This window comes from Scatophagus argus, chromosome 8 (genome assembly GCF_020382885.2).
Source record: "Scatophagus argus isolate fScaArg1 chromosome 8, fScaArg1.pri, whole genome shotgun sequence".
In the NCBI taxonomy this organism is placed as follows: domain Eukaryota; kingdom Metazoa; phylum Chordata; class Actinopteri; family Scatophagidae; genus Scatophagus; species Scatophagus argus.
This window is the reverse complement of record NC_058500.1, coordinates 6323727-6338146: the sequence shown is the minus strand read 5'-3', so window position 1 is coordinate 6338146 and position 14420 is coordinate 6323727. Positions and strand designations below refer to the sequence as shown.

At 40.0% G+C, this 14420-nt stretch overlaps 3 protein-coding genes across 5 annotated transcripts; 2 read left to right on the top strand and 1 right to left on the bottom strand.

Annotated features, from left to right (window-relative positions):
• LOC124063968 (acidic mammalian chitinase-like) lies at positions 1–4316 on the top strand. Its single transcript, XM_046398142.1, has 9 exons — positions 1–25; positions 405–409; positions 528–769; positions 1338–1503; positions 2079–2203; positions 2302–2425; positions 2511–2699; positions 2842–2958; positions 3870–4316. Exons 1-9 carry the CDS (start codon positions 1–3, stop codon positions 4089–4091), a joined length of 1215 nt encoding a protein of 404 aa, XP_046254098.1. The 3' UTR covers positions 4092–4316.
• Positions 4144–8257, top strand: LOC124063967 (probable serine/threonine-protein kinase DDB_G0282963). The gene is made up of 4 exons (XM_046398141.1): positions 4144–4157; positions 4354–4927; positions 5102–5238; positions 6266–8257. The coding sequence occupies exons 1-4, from the start codon at positions 4144–4146 to the stop codon at positions 7752–7754; spliced, it is 2214 nt and encodes a 737-aa protein (XP_046254097.1). The 3' UTR covers positions 7755–8257.
• Positions 8258–8649: 392 nt separating this feature from the next.
• On the bottom strand, positions 8650–14200 carry LOC124063678 (N-fatty-acyl-amino acid synthase/hydrolase PM20D1.2-like). Of its 3 annotated transcripts, XM_046397556.1 has the most exons (13): positions 13904–14199; positions 13717–13803; positions 12821–13056; positions 12617–12703; positions 12370–12503; positions 12022–12141; positions 11813–11888; positions 11655–11716; positions 11495–11573; positions 11309–11380; positions 11046–11211; positions 10254–10353; positions 8650–9305 (listed from the first exon to the last, which is right to left on the bottom strand). In XM_046397556.1, exons 1-13 carry the CDS (start codon positions 14121–14123, stop codon positions 9176–9178), a joined length of 1569 nt encoding a protein of 522 aa, XP_046253512.1. In that variant the 5' UTR covers positions 14124–14199; the 3' UTR covers positions 8650–9175. The 3 variants fall into 3 exon arrangements, with proteins under 3 accessions (XP_046253512.1, XP_046253513.1, XP_046253514.1); XM_046397557.1 differs by lacking the exon at positions 8650–9305 and having other exon boundaries at positions 10969–11211; positions 13904–14200; XM_046397558.1 differs by lacking the exon at positions 8650–9305 and having other exon boundaries at positions 10997–11211; positions 13904–14200.
• Between the last annotated feature and the right edge of the window lie 220 nt (positions 14201–14420).

Below are 14420 nucleotides of genomic sequence, written 5' to 3'. Positions count from 1 at the left end.
ATGTACAAGTTCACTCTAACAGCAGGTAAGTCATACTGGTTTAATAAATCTTTAATTAAACGTTTTGGGTTTTTTTCTCACTTAGCTTCACTAACCATGCTGAATTTTTTTGTTTCACTCACTCAGACCTCACTGTGTGTGTTGTGTGGATTATCCAGACTACTGGGGACAATTTTTAAAAAAGTATAACAAAATAAAATGAAATGGCTATAGAAATCTCAAAAGGCATCAACCTGGATAAATAAACCCAAGCCTGTCTGTAATGCTAGAGGCCAGTGGAAGTGAATGAGAAAACCTGTGGGGTTTTATTGTATTTTAGAATTTGTATGAAGCAATGTGATAAACTTCATTTGTAACATAAAACTGACCAATTCCTTTGAAGGTCTCTGTTTGATCATCGCCAGCTTGGGTAAGTTTATGACATGTATTATTCAAATTCAACAATCTTACGAGCAAAAGAATAACATCCCTAAGTCAACTGTTGTTTGTAAACATCTTCATCTTGATATAATTGATGTCATCAAAAGCTAATTAAACCCATCATCATTTCCGTTCATGTCTCAGCCTCTTCCACCAGGCTCGTGTGTTACTTTAACAGCTTGGCTGAGAACAGAGAGGAGGATGGGAAGGTCACAGTTTTCGATATCGACCCAAACATCTGTACCCATCTGATCTATGCTTTTGCTGACATAAACGACCAAAATGAGCTGGTCCCCAGCAGTGCAACTGACATACAACGCTATCAGTCCTTTAATGGACTCAAAGCCAAGTTAGTGCTTTATCCTGTAATATTGTGGAAATTCTTCAGAGTTTTGTGCTTTGTTACACAGCCAGGAATAACCTTTCTTGCTTCCACAGAAATCCCTCTCTAAAAACCCTTTTGGCAGTTGGTGGCTTGACCTTTGACAAAAACAAGTAAGTTACATTAATATTTAGGCCTTTTTAGTACCGGAACAAAGACAAGCGTAAGAAAAAAAAATAAAGAAATAAATTTGTTTATGTTGCAAACTATTGTGACTTTATGCTGAATCTAATGCAAACTCGGTGCAACCAAATGAATCACTACAGCCTTTAGAAAAATAATTTAATATGGATTTTACTCCTACTATTACTTGTGAAACTAATACTTGTGAAAACTGTATAAATGATAAAAAAGTCAATTATAAGCATCATTACGTGGATCACAATTCATCATAATTCATAATTTTGAGAGTAAAATCTGGCCTAGCCTGTGGCTGTACATTTATTGATAAATGTACAGTCACGGGCAAATTCATTTATCTGTCTACTTACACTTATTTAGCACCTTCTTGAGAGCTCTGTTTTGCTTTCACCAGATTCAGAACAATGGTTTCAACACTAGCAAACAGAACAAAATTCATCCAGTCTGCTATTACACTAATGAGAGGAAATGGGTTTGATGGGATAAACCTTGACTGGAGGTTCCCTGGAGGAGATGGAAGCCAACCAGAGGACAAGCTGAGATTCACAGTGCTGTGCGAGGTCAGATCCTGCATTTCTCTTCTGTGACACAGGGACCATTCAGACCAAGTATAAACATGCTTCCTGAGTGATCACATCACAAGCGGTTGTTTTGCATTTTAGACTTCGCATTATAATGCAGTGACAAAGCATCGGCCTATATTTGCTTCCTGTTCACTGTGTTTGCAAAATCTGACAAGTTTACCGTCAATAAAATGTTGTTGTTTTTTTTCATAAATTTGGTGTAAATGGTGAAATCAGTGGGTAGACTCAAAGAAGACAGGCTGGTACAGTGATGCCATGAGAAACTTCAAGTACAAGTATTCTGATTTTCTGAACTTAATCTAAGACAATGTGGTCAAATGTGGCCTGGACCACCTCCAAACATGGTCTGAGTGATCTCATCTTAAATGCACCCACAATGCCTTGGGTGCATTCAAACCTGTACTTAAAATTTGTGACTGGATCACTCAGAATGGATGTTAATACCAGGTCTGAACAAGGCCATACAAAGTCAGAAATACACCACAGTGTGTATGCCATGCATGAAGATTTTATAGCTGTCTGAGACTGAACCTTACATCTGTGTTTTATAGGAGCTCAAAGACGCCTTTGAGGCTGAGGGACAGGCAATGAACCGTGACAGACTAATTGTCACCGCTAGTGTTTCTGCTGAGAGAGACACCATTGATGCCAGTTATGAAATCTCAAAGATCGCAATGTAAAACTAAACTAATGTAATTCTTGATATTCTACCCATGATTAGCAGTTTTCATTAGCTGTGTTTTGGTGAACATGATGTCCTCTGCATTTTATTAGGCACCTGGATTTCATTAATGTGCTGACATTTGATTTTCACGGCCCCTGGGAAAGTGTCACAGGACATCACAGCCCCTTGTACCGGGGGGCCAAAGACACTGGAGATAATATCTACTCTAACACTGCAAGTGTAGCGATTCATATTTTTTGCCAGAATACCACTCTATTCAGAGATACCCTCTAATAGGTTTTTATTTTCCACATTTTAGGACTCTGCTATGATGTATTGGCGGGACCAGGGAACACCTGCACAAAAGCTAAACTTGGGATTAGCGGCATACGGGCGAGCTTTCACCCTTTCCTCTGCGTCTGCGACCGGCAATGTTGGTACACCAGCCAGTGGTCCTGGTGAGGATGGCTGCTACACTGGTGTAGAAGGATTCTGGGCCTCTTATGAGGTAAAACTGCATGCTGTGAATAGAATTCAATTATATCAATAGCTTTATTGCAGTCTAATTGCTTTTTCTGTATCTAGTGAGACAAGTTTCTGTTTAACTTACTACATGAGATCTAAAGGTGGCATCTGACCCTTCTTTTCAGACTTGTCTTTATCTTGAAGATGTTACAATCAAGATGATTCCTGATCAGAAAGTCCCATATGCCGTCACAGAAGATCAGTGGGTTGGATTTGACAACAAAGACAGCCTTAATGCCAAGGTAATCATATGTTTAAATGATTGGTCGTACACAAATCTGGTTAAATATACCACAAGTAGTTTTTAACTGGTTGTGAAACAGTCTCAACAGAATACTGGTGCCTCTATATGACACGCAGTGCCCAAGCAAATGATACCATCAACCAGAAGTTAACGCTATGTCTGTCCATCCATCCATCCATTTTCTGTACCGCTTATCCATCAAGGTCACAGGGGGGCTGGAGCCTATCCCAGCTGACTATGGGCGAGAGGCGGGTACACCCTGGACTGGTCATCAGTCAACTGCAGTGCTGACACACAAAGACAACCACACATGCCCACACTCACACTTAGAGACAATATAGAGTAAATCAACATAATGTGCATGTTTTTGGGACTGTGGGAGGAAGCCAGAGTACCTGGGGAAAACTCACACAGGTGCAGGGAGCACAAGCAAACTCCACACAGAAGGGGCCAGACGGGATTCGAATTGAATCTTGCTGTGAGGCGACAGTGTTAACCACTACACCACCATGCTGCCCTAACGCTATGTCTGTATAGATATTCCTAATTCTTATCACTGGGTCGGATTAACTGCAGAATAATGGCAGTGCTATAGCAGTTGATAACTTCAGCTTTCTCAGCAAACTTACCGATACAGAGAAACCAAACATATGTCATATTACAGTTATAAATCTTACATAGTCACAGTCACAAATTTCAATTGAACAATTACTTCACTATCAACATATCTTGCATATGTCTTGAATCTTTATTTCACTCAATTCCAAAGCAAATGCATGTACTATTGAGATCTTTACAATGTGAAGCAGTGATGCTCATACTGCTTTTGTCAGCAGGGACTGCCAGAATCCAAAAAGATTTTGTCAACATGACTTCTGCTGCTGAAGTGTTTTTTCTTGATCCCCTCAGGTTAATTACCTAATAGCTAACAACTTTGGAGGAGCTTTTGTCTGGTCTCTGGACCTAGATGACTTTCATGGACAGTTCTGTAAACAGGGCAACTACTCTTTCCTCAGCCACTTGCATTCTCTCCTGGCTCCAGGTAACCAAAATGCAAAAACTGTCTATCATGTCCTGTCATGCAGTGGTTTTGAATGTGCGTTTGATTTACTAACATCAGCACTAAATTAATTAGCTCATCTTCTATTAACTACTTTTGTTATTGTGGGAAACATTTGTGATCATGAAGGACTGTGAGTAACCACATCACAGCTCAAATGGAACATTGTTATGAGACAGAGAATTAAATATTCCTGCATGTTCATATATTTTACCTACAGTTAAGCAGACTGCAAATGTGAGCTATGTCTTCTACAAAGATATCTCAGCTGTATATGATATGACGACTATACAGCATTAAAACGTGATAAACAAAATATTTTCATTCTTTCAGACGTTTCTGCCCCAACAATCACAACAGTTCCCACAACTACAACTTCCCCTACAACAACCTCAACGACTCCCACTACAACAACCACAACTTCTCCTACAACAACCTCAACAACTCTTACAACAACCTCAACAACTCCCACCACTACAAGCACAACTTCCCCTACAACAACCTCAACAACTCCTACGACAACAACTACAACTTCTCCTACAACAACCTCAACAACTCCCACTACTACAAGCACAACTTCCCCTACAACAACCTCAACAACTCCTACTACTACAACGACAACTCCCCCTACAACAACCTCAACAACTCCTACAACAACCTCAACAACTCCCACTACTACAACCACTATTTCCCCTACCACAACTTCAACAACTCCTACTACTACAACCACTACTTCCCCTACAACAACCTCAACAACTCCCACTACTACAACCACTACTTCCCCTACCACAACTTCAACAACTCCTACTACTACAACCACAACGTCCCCAACAACAACCTCAACAACTCCTACAACAACAACTTCCCCTACCACAACCTCAACAACTCCTACTACTACAACCACAACGTCCCCAACAACAACCTCAACAACTCCCACTACTACAACCACTACTTCCCCTACCACAACTTCAACAACTCCTACTACTACAACTACAACTTCTCCTACAACAACCTCAACAACTCCCACGACAACAACTACAACTTCCCCTACAACAACCTCAACAACTCCCACTACTACAAGCACAACTTCCTCTACAACAACCTCAACAACTCCCACTACTACAACCACTACTTCCCCTACCACAACTTCAACAACTCCTACTACTACAACCACAACTCCCCCTACAACAACCTCAACAACTCCCACTACTACAACCAGTACTTCCCCTACCACAACTTCAACAACTCCTACTACTACAACCACTACTTCCCCTACCACAACCTCAACAACTCCCACGACAACAACTACAACTTCTCCTACAACAACCTCAACAACTCCTACTACTACAACCACAACTCCCCCTACAACAACCTCAACAACTCCTACAACAACCTCAACAACTCCCACTACGACAACCACTACTTCCCCTACCACAACTTCAACAACTCCTACTACTACAACCACAACTCCCCCTACAACAACCTCAACAACTCCTACAACAACCTCAACAACTCCCACTACTACAACCACTACTTCCCCTACCACAACTTCAACAACTCCTACTACTACAACCACAACGTCCCCAACAACAACCTCAACAACTCCTACAACAACAACTTCCCCTACCACAACCTCAACAACTCCCACGACAACAACTACAACTTCTCCTACAACAACCTCAACAACTCCCACTACTACAAGCACAACTTCCCCTACAACAACCTCAACAACTCCCACTACTACAACCACTACTTCCCCTACCACAACATCAACAACTCCCCCTACAACAACCTCAACAACTCCCACTACTACAACCACTACTTCCCCTACCACAACTTCAACAACTCCTACTACTACAACCACAACATCCCCAACAACAACTTCCCCTACAACAACCTCAACAACTCCCACGACAACAACTACAACTTCTCCTACAACAACCTCAACAACTCCCACTACTACAACCACTACTTCCCCTACCACAACTTCAACAACTCCTACTACTACAACCACAACGTCCCCAACAACAACCTCAACAACTCCTACAACAACAACTTCCCCTACCACAACCTCAACAACTCCTACTACTACAACCACAACGTCCCCAACAACAACCTCAACAACTCCCACTACTACAACCACTACTTCCCCTACCACAACTTCAACAACTCCTACTACTACAACCACAACGTCCCCAACAACAACCTCAACAACTCCTACAACAACAACTTCCCCTACCACAACCTCCACAACTCCCACAACAACAACTACAACTTCTCCTACAACAACCTCAACAACTCCCACTACTACAAGCACAACTTCCCCTACAACAACCTCAACAACTCCCACTACTACAACCACTACTTCCCCTACCACAACTTCAACAACTCCTACTACTACAACCACAACTTCCCCAACCACAACCTCAACAACTCCCACGACAACAACTACAACTTCTCCTACAACAACCTCAACAACTCCCACGACAACAACCACAACTTCCCCTACCACAACTTCAACAACTCCTACTACTACAACAACAACTTCCCCTACAACAACCTCCACAACTTCCACTACTACAACCACAACAAAGAAACCTCCCTGTAATCGAGATTCCACCAATAGCCAAGGGAACAACAACTGTGGAAATGGGAATCAAAACAACAATCAAAACAGCGATCAAAACAGCAATCAGAACACGAATCCAAACAACGATCCAACCACAGCTCCCACTACCACAACAACAACTTCCCCTACCACAACCTCAACAACTCCCACGACAACAACTACAACTTCTCCTACAACAACCTCAACAACTCCCACTACTACAAGCACAACTTCCCCTACAACAACCTCAACAACTCCCACTACTACAACCACTACTTCCCCTACCACAACTTCAACAACTCCTACTACTACAACCACAACTTCCCCAACCACAACCTCAACAACTCCCACGACAACAACTACAACTTCTCCTACAACAACCTCAACAACTCCCACGACAACAACCACAACTTCCCCTACCACAACTTCAACAACTCCTACTACTACAACCACAACTTCCCCTACAACAACCTCCACAACTTCCACTACTACAACCACAACAAAGAAACCTCCCTGTAATCGAGATTCCACCAATAGCCAAGGGAACAACAACTGTGGAAATGGGAATCAAAACAACAATCAAAACAGCGATCAAAACAGCAATCAGAACACGAATCCAAACAACGATCCAACCACAGCTCCCACTACCACAACCACAACTTCCCCTACAACAACCTCAACAACTCCCACGACAACAACTACAACTTCTCCTACAACAACCTCAACAACTCCCACAACAACAACCACAACTTCCCCTACCACAACTTCAACAACTCCTACTACTACAACCACAACTTCCCCTACAACAACCTCCACAACTTCCACTACTACAACCACAACAAAGAAACCTCCCTGTAATCGAGATTCCACCAATAGCCAAGGGAACAACAACTGTGGAAATGGGAATCAAAACAACAATCAAAACAGCAATCAAAACATGAATCCAAACAACGATCCAACCACAGCTCCCACTACCACAACCACAACTTCCCCTACAACAACCTCCACTACTACAACCACAACAAAGAAACCTCCCTGTAATCGAGATTCCACCAATAGCCAAGGGAACGACAACTGTGGAAATGGGAATCAAAACAACAATTCAAACAACAACAAAAAACAATAAACACAAGAAACCATCATCTTCAAAAAAAGTTATGACCAGCACTGAAACTGGTGCATTTGAATAATTTCACTCTCCATAAGTTGTAATATTAATACTGATAATGTTATCATTTCATCTGCTATGGCCTGATTATATGGTTGTTCTAAAGATATGTCATTGCTGGTGTATCTAACTCTATTACCTATGTGCCTTCTCGTTGGTTTATATTTAGCCACTGCTTGATTTGATTTGTCTAGCACAATGAAACCACTGTTGTGTGTTGCACATATTTATACTGTCTAAGTGTAAATAAATATGAATAAATATTACTAAATCAAAAAGTTAATAATAATTAATAAAATACCAAAAGATTCTCAGATAAGCTTTGGCACATGTTGTTTGGTTTTGTTCTATGGTTGGTTGTTCTATGTTTGTTCTTCCTTGTCTATCAGGTATTTGTAAAATAAAAGACACAACAACTCCCTCTGATATTATTATGCCATGTTTTGATTAATTTTTCAGATCTAAAGATTAATAAAACCTTAATCATATACGGCTAAACAAATTTCTTTTTATGTTGTACTTCATGTTATTTTTGTTGTTGGACTTGCTGCATCCAATTGGTTACTGAGTAGTACACAGTAACCAACATGTTAAGGGCCATATCAAATATCCTTTGGAAAAGAAAATAGTATAAAATATCACAATCTGCTAACCAATCCAGAGCTTTATTAATAAGGAAAAGGTAATGAACATGATAATGATAATTACTAATAAACAATTAATTGAGTAAATAACCATAGAATAATTGGCTCACATGTTTTTAAAATTAGTTGTTCTTGAATTATCATCTTCAGTAATCATCTGAAGTCACCATTTTTATCTGTCTAAAGATTGTGTGCAAGTTTGAATCACCTTTACAAATCAGTCTTAATTTTAATGAATCAGTCAGTGACAGTACAGCATTCTGTAAACCTACAATCTGACATCACATTTTAAAGTATCATAGTTTAGCATTTCAACAGTAAGAAGCATGTGTGTTTATAGTCTGTCATGAAACTAAAACTTATGTGTACCATCAAAAGTTCACATTTTCAAGATTCACAGTATAACCATTTCCTTCACTTGTACCATAATCACAGCAGTCTACCACAAAATCTTAATTACAAATGCAGAGAAGCTCCATTTATTCCATGCTCATTTCATCACAGCTAGGTCAATACAGTGTATCATTAACTGAGATTAAAAAATCCCTTTTTTACAATGAAGCCACACTGGAAAATTGCATCTTTTGACCCTAAAATGCAGAATCACATCATTTGATTTGAAACTCATTAACTACACAATCAGTCAGGGTCCTGTGTGCTGTTGAAATTATTTAGACTAACACAGCCATTTGAATTGAAGAGAATGGAGTTTTTATGATCCACACTGTTACTTCCTTAAAGTTCATGGACAGAGCTGTGAGGCTCAGGGAGCTTCTGAATGTCACAATTTTGAATCAGACTGAAGTAAAATACTATGAGCTCCTCGTAGTTCTTTTTGGAAATCCTTTCATTGATGCCATGGAATCTAAGAAAGGGGAAAAAAACATTTCCTTTATGGTATCAAAGAAGAAGAAAACACTTTATGGTATGATAACTGCCTTTTATTACTAAAACAGAGGAGTAAACTGGACAAAAACTCAAAAAATTCTTGTTACTACAGGGGTTCAAAAGGTAACAATGTAAAAAGTTTGTGATTTAAGGAAGCAATTCTGTTGTCATTTACATCACTATCATGTCCCGGTACCGCAGAACATTACAGTGCTAAAGAAAAGTCTTATGCCAATTGTATTCCCTCTCAAATTGACCACTTTGTGGACAGTGCTGCAAGCTCACTGAAATTAACAATCGACTCTAATGCCCTGCTAAAAAAGAAACACATAGAGCAAAAGAGACTAGCGGCATGGTATAATAATGAGGTTTGCGTATTAAAGCAAAATGCGCAAAAGTTGAAAGGTTATGGCGTTCCTCCAAACTCACAGAATTTCACTCAATCAGGCAAGACAGATCTTAGATCATACAGGCCGTATGGACTGCCAGAGCAGCCTATTACTCAAAATTAATTGAGGATAACAAGAATAACCCCAGGTTTCTGTTCAGCACTGTAGCCAGGCTGACAGAGAGCCATAGTGCTTTCAAGCCTTGTACCCCTGTAACCCTCAACAGCTATGACTTTATGACCTTTTTTGATGTCAAGATGTTAATCATTAAAAACAAAATTCAATACCTACTGACCTTCTAAAAGGCAGTTTTTCCTCACCACTGTCACCAAGTGGCCAAGACCTGCTCTAATTGGAAAGTGTCATGAGATAACTTCTGTTGTGAATTGGCGCTATATAAATAAACTGCACTGAACTGAATATAAATGCGTGACCAGTTCAAGTTCAAGAAGTTGCCTTTTAGTTGGCCAGAAATTACTCTGCAGCAGGCTTTTTGAGACTATTTTCATTCAATGTTATGCAAGCTAGATTCTTACCTCTGAGAATCACCTGGTTTAAACCAGACAGGGGCAAAGCGATAAACATCACTGGTCAGGTCTTTGAAGTGTCGACTGTCAGTGTTCCCAATACAGATACCTGCACATTCAGACATTATATATGAAAAGCTCACAAAAGGAAATAAAAGCTGTTCTTAAATAAATAAATCAACACCACTATGACTGATACGCCCTGAAGGTGCACAATTATATAGGTAAACTAGTGAAGTGTCTGTTCAAAATGTCCCTGCTTAGCTGGATCAGGCTGACTGCTTGACAGCTTTTTTTGAGAACCGCTCATCCAAACTTCTTCACACCTGACTCTGTCTAACATTAACATTAAAACTCAAAGTAGCTGATCCCTTACAAGGCATACCCAGTTTGATAAGATTTTGTCCCAGGCTTCCAGGATCTATTATTCTATTTTTTTAATCACTCCATTTATATAATTAATTTGGACATTCAAATCCTGCCTCGATATTTTCATCTTATCATCACATAATTTCCACATCACTATTGTGTTATATTAATAAAAATTATAGACTCTATTTGTCTGATGACTGATCATACAGTGCAAAAAATACTTTTACCAAGCTAGGGGCAATGAAGAAAGATTTAGAAATATCACATTAGAACATTAAAGTGTGGAGGCTTAAGAAAGAGCAAGCTATCATACATTTAACCTGATCAGCATTTCTGAGTCCTGCCTTCTTACAGCTGTAAGCATTGTCTTTGTTGCCAACATGTGAAGTTACTTTTGTTTGACCGGAGCCCCATCTATCTGGATTCTACCTGGAGCAACTGTAACTGTTGGAAACATGTCCAGCACAGTTTTCTTAATGATCTGGAAGCCAAAGGACTTTTCATCACTAGAGCTGACAGGCAGAGGATCAAACCCCTCAACAAGTTCTATATTCACTCGCTGGTCTGCCACTGTAGACTGGATGATGTCCAGGACCTAAACGGGACAGCATACATCTTATTCAACTCAGAATATTCATGGCAAGATATCAGAAATTTTCAAAATAAGTAAGAGAGAGAAAATATCCAACTACCTCTTGTAATGACTGTGCTGAGTGGATTCGTAGATTTACATGAGCTTCAGCAAGGGAAGGGATGATATTCACCTGTAAGGTGGGAAAGATTTAAGCACTAAGTTTCTAAAGAATACTGAATTGTTTACAATGTATTTTCCTGTGAATTATTATGTTGTATCTTCAATTTTATATTAATAACTGTACCTTAACTCCTGCATTAAACATGGTGACTGCCGTGGTTGTCCTAACCAAAGCATTAGTATCTGGCCTTCTTTCCAGTACCCTGCACACAAAACATAAAAACATTATTCCAAAGTAGACCACTAGACGAAACCATTCTGGGTGAATTTTGGGATGAGGTTACCTGCCAAGCACTGGGGAGAACAGCCACAAATTTGACATTATGAACTTCAATGGGAGGCTGAACTGAAGTCAGAGAATGAGAAACTGAGAAACATTAGGCAGAGAATGAACAGGTTTATAGTTTTGATCCTTAGTAGACAAGTAGTTGGTTCCCCTTACCTTATGGGCCAGATGCTCAAAGGTTCCTTGTTCAGGCCCATGACCAAATAATCTGGGCATGGGGTTTTCCTCTAGTCTGAGGAAATTGCATGACACAGTTAAGGTCTTGCAGAACGCAGTTAAACATATGGTATAGCATTAACTCAGAAACTGACCAGAATATAATAATAAATGAGCTAAAAATCTGAAGTGGAAAAAAAAAATCTCACCTTTTCACTGCTGCAGCCAAGATCCCAATGCTGGTCTCTCTGGGAGGCATTGAGGAGTGACCAGGGACCATAGACACACTAAGCTTCACAGTGGCTGAACCCTTTTCACTTACCCCAATTCTACAAAACATGTGCACACATACACACACACACAGATAAAACATTTTTTTTTTAAAACAGTCGATCAATCACCTATATCTTTTTGACAGTTTAAAAGAGACTTGCAACTGTAGACTATGCTTGTGAACTCTGTTAAGGTGTAAGGCTTGGACAAATTATTTACTTTATCACTATGAAAAAGCTGCAAACTAAATATCATGTTTACGCTAGAGCATGGCATGTTCTCACAGAGCAGCAGGTCCTTCAAGACCACTGATCACTCCATCAAGTATTGCCAGGCCTTCATCCAGAACAAACGACAGCTGCACACCACGCTGCTTCAGTATGCGCATTATGTTCACTGCTCCATGGAAACCACTGACCTTTACAAGGAAATACCAAAGGAATGAATCAGTCAAATATGGTATTTTAAATCTTAATTAAGATCACAAAAAAGTAGTTAAAAAAGTACAAGTTCTATGAATAGTTACAGTACTTCCTCATCATGACCAAGACCAACGTAAAATCCTCTGCGTGGAGCATAGCCTTTAATCAGCAAGTACTCCAGTGCCTGAAGTATTCCCTGGAACAAATAAAGCATATCAGTTTAGCCTGGCTTCCACAAGAAAAGTAAATAAATAAATATATATGTAAAACTGTTTAACAGCAACATCACACAAAGTATCACTTATTCTCTCACCATTACAGAGCATTTGTCATCTATGGTCCCTCTCCCATAGATGAAGCCATCTATCTCCTTGGCAGAAAATGGTGGAGCCTCCCAGCCATCCGACTCAGAGGCAGGTACAACATCAATGTGGGCCAGCAGAAGGTATGGCTCCAGGTTAGGCTGCGACCCTTGCACCCAAAACAGGTGGCTGTAGTTGGCCACCAACTCATGATGAACCAAGCTTGAAGAGAAAACTGTTGGGAAGGCTAAACCAGGAATAACAATGCAAGATTTAAGGGTCAACTCCACTGATATGAAAAACTAACTCTGTAGCTCAAGAGTCTGCAAAAATAGTCCTACGAATGCATTTAGGTTAGCCTTCAAACTGTGGGAAAAGCTAGTTTTGGTTGGGGTTTGGTAAATGCAGGATTCAGTATTTTTGGAGCTGAACCCATACTAGAGACTTAAAGTCTGTTTCTTCTTTCCTCACGTTTTTTTTTCAATCTGTCTCATGTGATTCCCCCAAAATATTAGCGAGGAACAACACTGATTGCCGGGCTTTCTTTTTAATTCTTCATAAAGAGTGTAACAACTCGAGCAAAAATGCCACAACATGTGCAGGTTCTCGTGAAATCGGGCGTAGCTTGATAAATAATGCAACCTAAAGCTAGCTGTATGATTTGTTTTGATATGTTTTGTGCTCTCCCTCTCTGTATCTCTCGCTGTCGTTGTGCTCTGCAAATGAACGTAATGACAACTGTCGCCGTTAGCCAACAAACAGCAGTTAGCTTGAACTGCTGAACTGGTCAGCTCATGTGACAGTCTGAAGCCACTTTAAACCGCACCGTGAACACAACACTGACTGCGTATCAGTTATAAGACAAGTCGGTGTCTCACATATTATAGTGCCAGCATTTAACTGTTACCTTTTCGGAGGAACCTGTCAAATTCAAGCAGCGCCGTGTTGTTGATCTCCGTCTCTGAGAATGACACTGTGGGGATCCGGATAGCCTCTGGATGAATGAGCGGAAACAGTTAGCCTGTCGTCTGTCAGTGGTGGTTCATCCGCATTTTCTTCAGCTACACTTTTAATTATCTGAATAAGCAAATTACCTTTAAAATTTGAAAGAAGCTCCTCTCTCTGACGGTGGTCTATGACAAGCGAGACGTTGTTCGTCTTTTCCCAATGTGCCAGTTGAAGCCCGAGATTTACATCCAGTGAAAGAGTCCTGAGAGACGCTATAGTAAATAACAACACGATTATAATGACGACGCTACTAATAACGATCTTTAAGAACTTGAAAACTTTGAACTTTGGCCCCGAGTCTGTCATTTTAGTCTGTTGTGACAGCGGAACTCGTCTACCGTGACTGTTTACAGATTGTAGCTCTCAGTTGTTGAAGGAGAGCCACCTGCTGGTACGAAAGCGAACATTACCTGCTGTACGTAGAAGTTTTATTTTAATTTTAATTTTTAATTTAATAATTTAATTTTACTTTATTAAAAATTACTAATTACTCTGCATTTAACCCATCACTGATTGAAACACACAGGAGCAGTGGGCTGCATCAAGTGCCCGGGGAGCATATATTTTTATCTACATGCATTCTTTTTCACTTTATATAGTATT

Excerpts from the sequence above, each read along its gene's own strand:
- LOC124063968 (XM_046398142.1), top strand. The coding sequence starts at position 1 with ATGTACAAGTTCACTCTAACAGCAG. Across the intron at positions 1,504-2,078 it reads GATTCACAGTGCTGTGCGAG|GAGCTCAAAGACGCCTTTGA; the intron begins GTCAGATCCTGC and ends TGTGTTTTATAG. Across the intron at positions 2,426-2,510 it reads ATAATATCTACTCTAACACT|GACTCTGCTATGATGTATTG; the intron begins GCAAGTGTAGCG and ends TCCACATTTTAG.
- LOC124063678 (XM_046397556.1), bottom strand. The coding sequence starts at position 14,123 with ATGACAGACTCGGGGCCAAAGTTCAAAGTTTTCAAGTTCTTAAAGATC. Across the intron at positions 12,704-12,820 it reads ATGACAAATGCTCTGTAATG|GGAATACTTCAGGCACTGGA; the intron begins GTGAGAGAATAA and ends TATTTGTTCCAG. Across the intron at positions 9,306-10,253 it reads AAACCAGGTGATTCTCAGAG|ATTCCATGGCATCAATGAAA; the intron begins GTAAGAATCTAG and ends CCCCTTTCTTAG.
- LOC124063967 (XM_046398141.1), top strand. Across the intron at positions 4,928-5,101 it reads CCTACTACTACAACCACAAC|CACAACTTCCTCTACAACAA; the intron begins GTCCCCAACAAC and ends CACTACTACAAG. Across the intron at positions 5,239-6,265 it reads AACTCCCACTACTACAACCA|CTCCACAACTCCCACAACAA; the intron begins GTACTTCCCCTA and ends CCCTACCACAAC.